The 15,342-nt window shown below is 42.5% G+C and overlaps 1 protein-coding gene across 1 annotated transcript in view; it reads left to right on the top strand.

The window, feature by feature from the left end:
* Window positions 1-15,342, top strand: part of LOC124616134 (probable cytochrome P450 6a14) — an 84,757-nt gene that overhangs the window by 6,667 nt on the left and 62,748 nt on the right. Inside the window, exon 2 of the mRNA XM_047144408.1 lies at window positions 1,451-1,715. Within this exon, the coding sequence (XP_047000364.1) occupies window positions 1,499-1,715 (217 nt within the window). The 5' untranslated portion in view covers window positions 1,451-1,498. The remainder of the gene's footprint in view (window positions 1-1,450; window positions 1,716-15,342) is intronic.

Raw genomic sequence — 15,342 nt, forward strand, 5'->3', positions numbered from 1 at the left:
TCCGTAACACTCGCGCGTTGATCGAACTCACCGATAACAAATCTATCAGCAAGTACTGTAGTAGCAGTAGCGCTAAAAGGAAACACGTTTTATATTAGCAGCATAGGCCTATCTTCTTGTTGCATATAACGAAGGAGTTTGGCATCAGAACTTGACGGTGTTTATGTAACAATAGCCATTAAGTTTTAGCAGATTTCTCGAATACCTTAACGAAATGTTTCAAAGCAACATTAGCAAGCATTGTATCACAGTATTAGCTTTTTCAAGAGACTCCGACTGTCATTAAAATGTACGAGGGGATTTCCAATTATTCCCCCTCTTTCGGCTACAAAAACCTTATTTTTTTAACATAATCTCCGATCAATGCGACAACCTTACGGCACCTTACTGGGAGGGCCCTTTATACCCGTATGGTACCACCCTGCCGGTAGACGTCGGAGCCAACGCCATGCTGCATCAATAACTTCCCGATCTTCCACGTACTGCTTCCCACAGATTGCACCTTCATTGTTTATGTTCTTCTGTTAGGCGGCGATGAACCGAGCTGGTACATATCTTTGAGGACCCCGACTAGTGGACGAGTGTGTCAGCACTACCAACATCGACGATCCGTTGAGCAGCGAGGTGTTTAGTTGTGACCTGCCCGCATGTTCCAACATTACAGAAGTCACAGTTGTGTGCGGCCGGACGGCACGCGGGAGATCAGACAGGTTTGCGCAACTTGTTGCGATGATGACAGACGTCTCGCCCAACGACTCACCGTGCTTTCGTTCACTTCCAGGTCTCGCAGACTTTCAGCAAGCACCTATCGATGTCTGTGATGCTCTGGTTTTCCACCAAAAGGAACTCAATGACAGCTCTCTGCTTGGAACGCGCCTCCCTTACTGACGTCATCTTTTAGGCTACGTGTAGAACCACCACCAGTCGGCAGTTTATGAAACGGGAATGTTCCACGATTACTCACAACAGATTCCGCATTTTTTTCAGCCGAAATTGGCCGAGAGAAAAATGTGTTGTATTACTTATTGAACGCCCTTCGTGTATCATTCCATTCCAAGAAATATACTTGCTTCACTGTATCAGTCGATACGAGATTTATGAGTATTAACTGTACAATAGAGTTACACGACACTCTGAGTGCTGCCATTTGCCGACAACCTCGTTTCGATATTTTGAGTCGTTCACGGACTAAAAGGGGTATTGTGGCAGACTTGGACGAGTAACCTGGTGTTCCACAGAAAGCCTTCAGTGAAGCAACCGTAGAGTTTTGACCATATTGTGTAGAGCTGTTGAGGGAACCATCTCGGCATTCAAGCGAAGTGACTGAGGAAAACCACAGGAGGAGCTGACGTTTACAACTTCCTAAGAAAGTGACTGCTTCGAGAACGAAGCTTTAAATGGTTCATTCGCAGGTTCTTGGTTATATGCATCTGGTGCTCATTCTTTTCAGAATCTGCATAGTCCCGACATCCGCTGACCGCAGCAGAGGCTCGTCTTGATGGAGGGTGTGGAGTGGTGCCCGAGAGAGCTCGTGCTGTCGGCGCTGGCGGTGCTGGTGCTGTTGTGGGTGTGCTACTACAGGCACTACATCTACTGGAGCACCAGGGACGTGCCGCAGCTCTGGCCTTGGACGCCGTTTGGGAACACCCGCAAGAGCATTCTCGGCACCCAGAGTTTGGCCGATGACCTCGACGAGATGTACCAACGGTTTAGAGGTGAGAACACTCTCCAAATGGACGTAAGAGCATTGACAGCAGAAGGGGCATTTCGTGGTTTTAATGTCGTAACTGAAGCCCTTGTTCCCCTATTTGGCTGTACTAATGAGACCAGTTCTACGCACCTTCCCCGCCTCCTTAGCTAAATGGTCAGTATGTCCGACAGCTATGTGGACGACCATGACTCAATTTCCGGTACTGCCAGAGATTTTTCCCTGGTGGAAGGATTGGAGGCAAGTGCACTCAGCCTCCTGATGCCAGTTAAGGTGCTATATGAGCGCAATGTAGCGGTTCTAACGAGGAGAACACGGCAAGTGCCATAACCCGATTTCCCAGAAGCTTCATTGAGTGGAAGAGTGCTCAAAATAAGCGAACACGCGTTTCTGTTTAGGTGTGGGTACTATATCTTTTGCTGAGCACACTTTGTGCCTCTTAGCGAGTGAGTACATTACTGGCCATTAAAATTGCTACACCAAGAAGAGATGCAGACGATAAACGGGTATTCATTGCACAAATATATTATACTAAAACTGACATGTGATTACATTTTCACGCAATTGGAGTGTATAGATCTTGAGAAATCAGTACCCAGAACAACAACCTCTGGCCGTAATAACGGCCTTGATATGCCTGGGCATTGAGACAGAGCTTGGATGGCGTGTACAGGTACAGCTGCCCATGCAGATTCAACACTATAACACAGTTCATCAACAGTAGTGACTCGTGTATTGTGACGAGCCAGTTGCTCGGCCACAATTGACCAGACGCTTTCAATTGGTGAGAGATCTGGAGAATGTGCTGGCCAGAGCAGCAGTCGAACATTTTCTGTATCCAGAAGGGCCCGTACACCTGCAACATGTGGCCGTGCATTATCCTGCTGAAATGTAGGGTTTCGCAGGGATCGAATGAAGGGTAGAGCCACGGGTCGTAACACATCTGAAATGTAACGTCCACTGTTCAAAGTGGCGTCAATGCGAACAAGAGGTGACCGAGACGTGTAACCAATGGCACCCCATACCATCACGCCGGGTGATACGCCAGTATGGCGATGACGAATACACGCTTCCAATGTGCGTTCACCGCGATGTCGCCAAACACGGATGCGACCATCATGATGCTGTAAACAGAACCTGGATTCATCCGAAAAAATGACGTTTTGCCATTCGTGCACCCAGGTCCGTCGTTGAGTACACCAACGCATGCACTCCTGTCTGTGATGCAGCTTCAAGGGTAACCGCAGCCATGGTCTCCGAGCTGATAGTCCATGCTGCTGCAAACGTCATCGAACTGTTCGTGCAGATGGTTGTTGTCTTGTAAACGTCCCCATCTGTTGACTCAGGGATCGAGACGTGGCTGCACGATCTGTTACAGCCATGCGGATAAGATTCCTGTCATCTCGACTGCTAGTGATACGAGGCCGTTGGGATCCAGCACGGCGTTCCGTATTACCCTCCTGAACCCACTGATTCCATATTCTGCTGACAGTCATTGGATCTCGACCAACGCGAGCAGCAATGTCGCGATATGATAAACCGCAATCGCGATAGGCTACAATCCGACCTTTATCAAAGTCGGAAACGTGATGGTACGCATTTCTCCTCCTTACACGAGGCTTCACAACAACGCTTCAGCAGGCAACGCCAGTCAACTGCTGTTTGTGTACGAGAAATCTGTTGGAAACTTTCCCCATCAGGTTCATCAGTGGTTATGTAGGATTTGCAGCAGAGATAGGAAGATAGTGGAACAGGAGGGGAAAATTGCTGCCTTTCAGGCTGAGCTAGATCAGGCTAGGGAAGATCTGGACAGGTTAAGGAGGGAGAAGGGCAAAGAGAGGTGGGAAGTGGCAACAGGTAACAGAAGGAACAGGCCTAGAACTAAGTCTGACAGTTTTGTGGTGAATGTCAAAAATAAGTTTGACCTGTTGCTTCAGTTAGAAACTGATGAGCCTCAAGCAGAGGTAGGTGTAGACAGGACACAACAAACTTTCAATAGGAAATTGAAAAAGAATGTAGGAAAGTCATCGAAAAGGAAGAAAGTTTTGTTGTTAGGCAGTTCTCATGTCAGAGGTGTAGGCCAACTTCTGCAGGAGGAATTAGGACCAGAATACCAGGTCACAAATTTTTTCAAACCAAGTGCTAGTCTGGATCAGGTGACAGAGGATTTAGGTTCACTCTGTAAAGGATTTACCAGGGAAGACACCGTGGTTATTGTGGGAGGGCCAGGGAACAGCATCGACAGAGATCCTGGGTACAGTATAGAGTGTGACCTGGTAAAGATTGCGTCGGCATCGAGACGCACCAATGTTGAATTTGTATCTGTCCTGAGACGCCATGACCAGCCTCATTTGAACTCTTCTGTTGGGAGAGTTAATTTGGAGTTGGAACAGCTGCTTGGGTCGGGTGCGGGGGCTCATATTGGTGTGGTTCCTGTTGATTATCTCAGTAGGTGGGACTATACCAGGCACGGCGTACATCTCAACAGGAAAGGGAAGGGGAAACTGGCTGGGGTAATAGCAGGAAATTTAAGGGGGGAGGCACTGCCATGAATGGTAAAATACCAGTGGTTACAGGTGTTGGAGCAGCACCTTTTTTAGGATAGGTAAGACAGAAAGATGTCAAGTTCTACGAGAGGTCAGGATTGAAACAAATCTTCAGTTTAGGAAAGAAATTAAACAGCACAATTCTAGCACATTGGATCACCAATCACAGCTATCAATTATAAATTTTCACCAATCACCAGAAATTTTATCTCCACCAAGTAGTATCTCAGTCCTAGGTAATTGCATTGATGAATTAAAGTCACCCAACCCAGTTGACATAATCTGCCTCTCTGAACACCATGTGACCACTGGTATAGGAAGTAGGCCTAAGCACAATGAGAAACTCAGACAGGAGAGTACTGCAAATGTTAGAATAAGGAAAGGTTCTCATAAAAGAATAATTAAAAATAATGTAAGTATATTTCATCAAAATATTGGGAGTTTAAAGAATAAAGTAGATGAGCTTCTGGTTTGTTTAGAAGATTTAGAAGCTGAGAATGAAATAGATATACTATGCCTGTCTGAGCATCACATTGTTACTGATATGGATAAGGTAAATGTAAGTGGTTATAAGCTCTCTGCACATGTAATGAGAGAAAATATGGAGAAAGGAGGAGTTGCCATATATGTCAAAAGTTATCATTGTGCAAAAAGTATAGAAACAAAAAAGTTTTGTGTAGAGAAACGTATAGAAGCATGTGCCTGTGAGCTTAAATTAAATAAAGGCACATTTATAATTGTAACTGTATATAGGTCCCCATCAGGAAATTTTCATCTATTTCTGAAAACTTTGGACTCCTTGTTGTGCTATCTGTCAGACAGGGGGAAGCAAATTATTATTTGTGGGGACTTCAATGTAGATTCTCTGAAAGAGGGTAATAGGAAAAATGACCTTGAAGTATTACTCGGTTCTTTCAATTTGACACCCGTTATTGATTTTCCTACTCGGGTGGTAAAGGATAGCAGCTCACTGATAGATAACTTCTTTATAGACCAAGATAAGTTTAACCAGATAAATGCTCAGCCTGTTGAGAATGGTCTTTCTGATCATGGTGCACAGCTAGTTACAATATATGACATAGCTCCATTCAGCAATACTAAACAGTCCTCCAAAGTAGTACATTCAGTCAACGATTTAACAATTGCAAATTTCAGGGAAAGCCTACAGCAGTTAGACTGGGATGAGGTGTACCGTGAACCTGATGCCAATTTAAAATATAATTTATTTCATGACATTTTTGTAAATGCATTTGAAAACTGCTTCCCCAAGAAAATAGTTAAATATACTCGTAAGAAACCTTGTAACAAACCATGGCTTACTAAGGGTATAAAAATATCTTGTAACCGGAAAAGGGAAATGTATCTGACAGCAAGAAAGAGTAGTGACCCAGAAATTATCAAAAATTATAAAAACTACTGTGTTATATTAAGAAAAGTTATTAAAAAATCCAGGAGTATGTGTATCATGTCTGAAATCAGCAACTCTGATAATAAAATTAAAACAATTTGGAATATTATTAAAAGAGAAACAGGTCAACCAAGAGCACAGGAAGACAGTATTACCATCAAATTGAATGAAAACTTTACGAACAAAAAGTCAGAAGTTGAAAATATTTTTAATAATCATTTTCTAAATGTTGTGGATATAGTAGGATCCAGGTGTTCATTAGAAGATGCTAGGCTGTTAATGGAAGAGGCCATACCTATGCATTTTGATACAATTGAAATCTCACCCACTTCTCCCTCTGAAATTAGGATAATAATAAACTTGCTTAAAAGCAAAAACTCACATGGAATTGATGGCATTTCCAGCAAAATACTAAAAGCTTGTTCTCAACAGATAAGTAAGATTCTCAGCCACCTGTGTAATAGCTCTCTGGAACAGGGCATTTTCCCTGATAGACTGAAATATGCTATTGTTATACCTTTGCATAAAAAGGGGGATAGATCTGATGTCAACAATTACCGTCCAATCTCCCTTCTAACAGCTTTATCCAAAATTTTTGAGAAAGTAATGTATTCAAGAGTAGCTTCACATATCTGTAAAAATGAAGTACTAACAAAATGTCAGTTTGGTTTCCAGAAAGGTTTTTCAACAGAAAATGCCATATATGCTTTCACCAGTCAAATTTTGAATGATCTGAATAACCGAACACCACCCATTGGGATTTTTTGTGATCTCTCAAAGGCTTTTGATTGTGTAAATCATGAAATTCTGCTAGACAAGCTCAAGTATTGTGGCATGAGTGGGACAGTGCACAAATGGTTTAATTCGTACCTAACTGGAAGAGTGCAGAAAGTTGAAATAAGTAGTTCTCGTAACATGCAAAGATCAGCACATTCCTCAAACTGGGGAACTATCAAGAATGGGGTTCCACAAGGGTCAGTCTTGGGTCCTTTGTTGTTCTTATTATATATTAATGACTTACCATTCTATATTCATGAAGAGGCAAAGTTAGTTCTCTTTGCTGATGATACAAGTATAGTAATCACACCTGAGAAACAAGAATTAACTGATGAAATTGTCAATACTGTCTTTCAGAAAATTGCTAAGTGGTTCCTTGTAAACGGACTCTCACTGAATTTTGATAAGACACAGTACATACAGTTCTGTACAGTGAATGGTATGACGCCATTAATAAATATACACCTTAATCAGAAGCATATAGCTAAGGTAGAATATTCCAAATTTTTAGGTATGTCCATTGATGAGAGATTAAATTGGAAGAAACACATTGATGATCTGCTGAAACGTTTGAGTTCAGCTACTTATGCAATAAGGGTCATTGCAAATTTTGGTGATAAACATTTTAGTAAATTAGCTTACTACGCCTATTTTCACTCATTGCTTTCATATGGCATCATATTTTGGGGTAATTCATTACTGAGGAATAAAGTATTTATTGCACAAAAGCGTGTAATCAGAATAATAGCTGGAGTCCACCCAAGATCATCCTGCAGACATTTATTTAAGGATCTAGGGATATTCACAGTAGCTTCTCAGTATATATACTCTCTTATGAAATTTGTTATTAACAACCAAACCCAATTCAAAAGTAATAGCTGTGTGCATAACTACAATACTAGGAGAAAGGATGATCTTCACTATTCAAGATTAAATCTAACTTTGGCACAGAAAGGGGTGAATTATACTGCCACTAAAGTCTTTGGTCACTTACCAAATAGTATCAAAAGTCTGACAGATAACCAACAAGTATTTAAGAAGAAATTAAAAGAATTTCTGAATGACGACTCCTTCTACTCCATAGAGGAATTTTTAGATATAAATTAAGAAAAAAAAAACAAAAATATTAAAAAAAATAAAAAAAAAATAAAAATAAAAAATAAAGAAAAACAAAAAAATAAAGTTGTTATATTAACTTAAGTATGTTGTTAAATTAACCTAATTATGTCATGTATTGGAAAATTCGACTCGTTCCACATCATTACGAAATATCGTATTCATGATCCATGGAACTAGTATTAATCTAATCTAATCTAATCTAATCATGTCAGCACGTTGTAGGTGTCGCCACCGGCGCCAACCTTGTGTGAATGCTCTGAAAAGCTAATCATTTGCATATCACAGCATCTTCCTCCTGTCGGTTAAATTTCGCGTCTGTAGCACGTCATCTTCGTGGTGTAGCAATTTTAATGGCCAGTGGTGTAGTTCAACCACAGCGCTCGCACAGTGGCCAGTGTCACGGCTTAACACTTTATCATCCCGTGTTCGAAACTTGATTATTATTTTTAATTTTATTTTTGTTTTTATTTTATCAACCCGTGTCCGTAAAAGATTACTGCACGAATGTTTTCCCGCGTATATTGTAATAACGTTGACCTTATTCACCTACTAATTGTATGTATAGTGAATGAAAAACAGTACACAATAACTGCATGGAAATAATTTGAAATTCTTTTCGGTGAAATTCCTGTACCGTATCTTGATTCATTCAATCAGTTGCCACTTTTTGGAAAAGTGATCCTTTATAAGTGCTTTGCCGCGAAATTATTGCCAACGCGTGAAGTCTTCAGCGATGTTAACGACGTTTCTTTCCCGAGCGAGATTCATATCAAGAAATGTCGCTGTGACAAAGCCTTTGCGCGATGTTCCTGGTGTTTGGAATTACTATGTTTCATATATTTTTACGATCGGTATCCCCCAAGGAGATGCACCACATCTTCCTAAAGAATAAACAAGAATAAATTACAAGAGTTAACAAAAGAATTGATATAACAATGGAGTATAAGAACATGATAATTTAAAAAGGTTGTAAATCCAGAAAATAGCATATACTCATACATCAAGAAATAAATGTATGACACATGTAGCGTAACCCAGTTGTTATTACAGTTAATATAACGTCTTTATATACTCCAACTTGATAAGAAACATTCGTGTAGTAACCTCCTGCGTACATGAGTAGATAAATGAAAAAATGAAAAAAATAAAAACAGTAATCAGATTTCGAACACGGGACACGAAAGTCAGAGGCCACGACGCTAGCCACCAGTTGTGCTGAGCTTATCGTGCGGTACAAGGCATCTGAGGTACTTCGAAAACTTCGATGGCTGATTCCTCAGAAAAGGTCGACTACGGAAAAGACGAGAAACGTGGTCGCTTATTTTGTCTTTACTTCCACTGACCGAAGTTTCTGCGAAATCGAGTTATGGCACTTGCATTGTTCTCCTCGTAAGTCCTGGGAAGCTGGCAGTGGCTGGGAGTGTGGTTTGATGATCCAGTGCCCCTCCAAATCGCATCCAAATGACGCCATTGGCAGCGGATAACACGGCGGTCGGTCGGAACTCTATGGCCCGACAGGGCCAGTAGACCGTATTACACATCTTGCACAGTCAGCTGATTTCGGTCCCAATTACCACTTTCAAGTGATCAATAACTGCACTACATTAGTTTTGACAGCGAGCTCAGGTTTTGTTTTTCACCTGCTGTAGTCGATTCTTGCCTCTCACTGTGAATGTAGCAAACAAGTAGCGAACGCATACGTGCATCTGTGGCGCTTGTTCTCTACAGTTCAGAGGTTGTTGTCAGGTTAAATTCTATTGCAAACAAACCCGTATCAAGTTCTCAGAAGATAACACGACAGGAGCGCACGGCTCATTTCCCACTATCATAGTCACATTGCATTACACATGGAATTCTGTGAGCTACTGGTAAATCGTAGCGTATCGCATATTTTAATGTCGATCATTAATGAGAAGTTCAATTGAAAGATTGCTTTCGAAAGGGAGTTAGTGCCCCTTATGATTTGTTGTGGGATGGTCTCTATTAAAAATGTGAGCATTTGCGGCCCACACTCAATCTTGACTGTGGAGTAAACTTCACGGTGAGCAGTCAGAGCAGGACTTAACATATTTACACATCTATCGACAGAAAGACAAATGTACGTAACAGCTGTGAAGTCAGTCAAACATTGCAACTACTGCCAGCTCCATGGAGTGTTCGCCATACGCTGCACGAACACTTTGTGAGGATGGGATACCTAATAAACATCTACATCAGATCTGTTCACTATAGAAAATTCATATACACAGACCACCATCGGCTTAGTTTGTATCTTGGTGGCTAGAGGGAAACCTCATACCGTATGCTGTACGACGTACTAGAATCATTCTTTTGGCGTGTACCAACGTGTGCCGCGACTTTTCAGTCCAGACGGTCTTTCCCTGTGTTCCGAGGGGAAAATGCTGATGTTCCTGCATCCACGCTAATCTCTGTATGCCCAGTGAGCTGCAGTTTCAGGTTTACTCGTACAGAGCTTTGGATAATGTGCCCGGTTAGTAAGATGGTTGTATCCAGAACGAAATTTTCACTCTGCAGCGGAGTGTGCGCTGATATGAAACTTCCTGGCAGATTAAAACTGTGTGCCGGACCGAGACTCGAACTCGGGACCTTTGCCTTTCGCGGGCAAGTGCTCTGCCGAGTCTCGGTCCGCCACACAGTTTTAATCTGCCAGGAAGTTTCAAGATGGTTATAGGTTGTATGCAGCTCATACGTTGTTGGCCATTTCTGAAATGTCGTACTGTGGATAGTGCATCCACTGTGACAGTGCCAGCTAGTTGACTGTGAGCCCTGTTATCCGTACTTTGTTGACTGCAGGAAAGCAGTGGACCTCGGCAGCAGCAGTTTTACCAGAGTACGCGTTTTCACAATGCCTGCTTGCTCTGAGAGATGGAGAGTCCCATACAACTAGTCACGATCTGATAAGCAGGTCTGACGTATCTTGACCGTCTTCAGGAGAAATGCGACTAAGATTGCAAGGTCTAAAGACACCACCACCACGTGCCACGTTGATACGCAACATTTTCTTACCCATTACTTAAGTTTGAAACTTCAGTTTCTGCCTTTAGCATGAATTATCGCGGCGCGGGATTAGCCGAGCGGTCTAGGGCGCTGCAGTCATGGACTGTGCGGCTGGTCCCGGCGGAGGTTCAAGTCCTCCCTCGGGCATGGGTGTGTGTGTGTGTGTGTTTGTCCCTAGGATAATTTAGTTTAAGTAGTGTGTAAGCTTTGGGACTGATGACCTTAGCAGTTAAGTCCCATAAGATTTCACACACATTTGAACATTAATTATCTTTATATACAAAGAAGACTGTCTGTTTGCCGGCCGAAGTGGCCGTGCGGTTAAAGGCGCTGCAGTCTGGAACCGCAAGACCGCTACGGTCGCAGGTTCGAATCCTGCCTCGGGCATGGATGTTTGTGATGTCCTTAGGTTAGTTAGGTTTAACTCGTTCTAAGTTCTAGGGGACTAATGACCTCAGCAGTTGAGTCCCATAGTGCTCAGAGCCATTTGAACCATTTGAACCACTGTCTGTTTGTTTGTTTGTAATTCATACAAATCTACAGTTTTATTCTGCACGCTTTGCCTTCAGGACAAGAAAAAATCATTGCCTACACAAGATATCGTAACCTGATTTGAAACATATATGTATGCAATATATAAAGGGAAAAGGTTGTTACCAAAAAAACTCTTGGCCGATATATATATATATATATATATATATATATATATATATATATATATATATATATTAGAAAAAAAGTAATTTGACATGACTGCAAACTCATATTTATTGATTAGTTGCCGGCCGCTGTGACCGAGCGGTTCTAGGCGCTTCAGTCTGGAACCGCGCTATCGCTACGGTCGCTGGTTCGAATCTTCCTCGGGCAGGGACGTGTATGATGTCCTTAGGTTAGTTAGGTTTAAGTAGTTCTAAGTTTTAGGGGACTGATGACATCAGATGTTAAGTCCCATAGTGCTCAGAGCCATTTGAACCATTGATTAGTTGCCGTTATTACATATGGCATATACCGTAGAAGATACTTTAGGCCGCGTTACACAGTTATTTTTATTATTAAAATCCACAGTGCCATAATGCAGGTAGTGGATACAGTTCCAATAAAATCACTAGATCGGTAGGTCGGCGGCCGACCAAAAGATCGAAGAGAACCGAAGAATTCCCAAACAGTGACGTAATCACAGACATATCTGAAAAAGTGAAAACAGAGCTGAAACAGTGGAAGACGTATTCTCGAAAAACACAATGAGATACTTATCGCAAAATGTAACAACAGGTAGCGCAACTAATCGTCTTTTCAAACGGATGAAGACGAACTCATTCGTCGCATTCCGTTGACATCCAGTCATCCAAAAAATGTCCTTCGATTTAAAGCGGCGGATATTTCCAATGCGGCTTGTTTTTACTATGAGTGTCAATAAAGCGCAGGTCCAATTCCTTTGTGTGGCAATTATTAAGCATCACGGGCAATGCCGAACACTGCAGCTAGTAAAATATAAAGTCTCTGAGTACGTTGTCTATCGTTTAATCGAGCTAGATTCCACAGTGGTTGAGGTTCAGGTATCACATTTGAGAGGATCGGGGAAATACTCCCGAAACGGATCGCCATGTTCCTAATTAAAATGTAACGTGAATGTTATCTGTGCGGTAGCAATACAACACAAATATTTCCTAACAGTAACAGGCTTTGCACTTAATCTCTCAGGTCGCACTCAAGGGTTAAATGTATACAGTTGAGATAGGTTAAAACGAGTGATGAACAGAGAAGTGCTGTACCGGGTCGGTGTGAAAGCTGTGTGCTGACTAGGTTGTCTCAGTGATATACGACCCGGCTTACGAGTTACGCCGCCTACGCTCCCCCGCGAACAGTGGCAGACTGCGCTATTCACCAGTAAGCCACCTCACTTTTGAAGAACACCTCCTAGCGTATGCATTTCTCATAGCCAGTGGCTTCAGCGCTGTTCTGCGTGGGTTTATCAATTAAACGAATGACTGTACGACATTACTGTATAGGATGTTTCAAGGCAGTACAGACAAATTTTGAGGATATTTCAGTTACAGAAGATCATTTACCGTCGTTTATTAGATACGCGCGTGACGTAATGAAGTACGCGGCTGGTCCCGGCGGAGGTTCGAGTCCTCCCTCGGGCATGGGTGTGTGTGTGTTTGTCCTTAGGATAATGTAGGTTAAGTAGTGTGTAAGCTTAGGGACTGATGACCTTAGCAGTTAAATCCCTTAAGATTTCACACACATTTGAACTTTTTTTTTTGTGATGAAGTACAATGCGCCGTAGCCTGATAGAGGTAGTAAGAAAACTATTCAGACCAGAACAACGCTCCTCTTTCTTCAATATACAGGGTGTCCCAGCTATCTTGTCCACCCAAAATATCTCTGGAACAATAACAGCTATTGGAAAACGACTTTCACCGGTATCAATGTAGGGCTGGGGCCCATGAATGTACATATTTAGAAACATTCTAAAACGAAAGCATATGTGTTTTTAACACAAACTTATGTTTTTTTCAAATGCACCTCCTATATTTTTTCTTCAGCAATCCGTAGCATGACAAAGCACATATACAATGGCGCTGATTGCACCGCAATATTCCCATTACATCCCGAGATATTGAGACGCGAAGTTGACGCTTGAAACACCCGACATGCGCTGCTAGCGCACGTCCTGAGGCTTAGGCGTGAACCCCATGCTGCCCGTAATCGCGATGTGATTGACATGTGTAATCACACCTCCATACGTATCAAGAGGTCCGAAACAACGGTAAAAGCTTTAGTCCACTTGCTCGTTTCACTAAAACCATCAACATGAATTTTACTATTACGAGTGAATGATTAACTGTCACTTGCGCTAGATCTACAGTAAAGTAAAGCTTTAGTCCACTTGCTCGTTTCACTAAAACCATCAACATGAATTTTACTATTACGAGTGAATGATTAACTGTCACTTGCGCTAGATCTACAGTAAAGTAAAGTTTTAACGTTGAACGGCATGACCTTTCTAGTAACGGATTAACGATAAGCGAAGTTAACTTTGTGACTAACGTTGCGGTACACAGATATGTTACAGAACCGCATCACCCCTAGCCTATGGGATAAATACCTGCTGGAACGTACGACGTTAATGCAGGATGGCAGCAGACCGTATTATTCGTTTCGGACCTCTTGATAAGTATGGAAGTGTGATTACGCATGTCAATCACATCGCGATTACGGGCAGGATGGTGTTCACGCCTGAGCCTCAGGACGTGCGCTAGCAGCGCATGTCGGGTGTTTCAAGCGTCAACTTCGCGTCTCAATATCTCGGGATGTAATGGGATTATTGCGATCCAATCAACGCCATTGTGTATGTGCTTTGTCATGCTATGGATTGCTGAAGAAAAAATACAGGAGGTCCATTTAAAAAAAACATAAGTTTGTGTTAAAAAACACATATGCTTTCGTTTTAGAATGTTTCCAAGTATGTACATTTACGGGCCCCAGCCCTACATTGATACCGGTGAAAGTCGTTTTCCAATAGCTGTTATTGTTCCAGAGATATTTTGGGTGGACAAGATAGCTGGGACACCCTGTATATTGAAGCGCCAAAGAAACTGATATAGGCATGCGCATTCGAATACAGAGATATGTAAACAGATAGAACACGGCGCTGCGGTCGGCAACGCTTATATAAGACAACAAGCGTCCGGCGCAGTTGTTAGATCGGTTACTGCTGCTACAGTGGCAGTTTAATAAGATTTAAGTGAGTTTTGAACGTTGGCGCACGAGCGATGGGACACAGCACTCCGAAGTAGCGATGAAGTAGTGATTTTCCCGTACGACTATTTCATGAGTGTACCGTGACTATCAGGAACCCGGTAAAACATCAAATATCCGACATCGCTGCTGCCGGAAAAGATCCTGCAAGAACGGGACCAACGACGACTGAAGACGATCATTCGACGTGACAGATGTGCAACCTGACCGCTGCTGCAGATTCCAATGCTGGGCCATCAACAAGTGTCAGAGTGCGAACCATTCAACGAAACATGATCGAAATGGAGAGACGTCTACAGACGTTAAAGCAACCTCTGGCGTGCCACAGGGGAGTGTTATGGGACCATAAAGTAACCTCTGGCGTGCCACAGGGGAGTGTTATGGGACCATTGCTTTTCACAATATACGAGGGGCGTTCAGAAAGTAAGCTCCGATCGGTCGCGAAATGGAAACGACTATGAAAATCCGATAAAGCTTTGCACAGATGTGTTGGGTAGTGTCTCTAGTATAACCCCAGTTTGCATCACGTCGCTCTTCTCATTTCTGAGCTCGCAGTGAGTGCGTAAAGATGTCTAGAAAATAGTGTCTGCTGCCAAGTACGAGGGCCTGGTGAGAAATTTCGCCTGAAGCTATGCAGCTAACATTACATAACTGTCGTGCTGTTTCGTCTTCACGACAATTCTCAGCCGCATTCTGCAGGGGCAATGAAGATGCTCCTGCATCGTTTTCAAATGGAAATGTTAGATTACCCACAATACAGTCCGCAATTGTCTCCCCCTGAGTTTCATCTCTGGTCACATGAACCGCTGTCTTTGAAGACAACATTTTGACACAGACAACGAGGTGTAGGCCAACGTGGAGAATTGGCGGAAAGCACTGGCGGCTGCCTTCTATGATGAGGCTATTGAAAAGTTGGTACAACGCTATGACAAAAGTCTAAGCCAGAACGGCGACTACGTAGAGAAGTAGCTGAAAGGTGTAGCTAATTGTTACAAGTAAAA

The sequence above is a fragment of the Schistocerca americana genome, chromosome 5, assembly GCF_021461395.2.
Source record: "Schistocerca americana isolate TAMUIC-IGC-003095 chromosome 5, iqSchAmer2.1, whole genome shotgun sequence".
Lineage (NCBI taxonomy): Eukaryota > Metazoa > Arthropoda > Insecta > Orthoptera > Acrididae > Schistocerca > Schistocerca americana.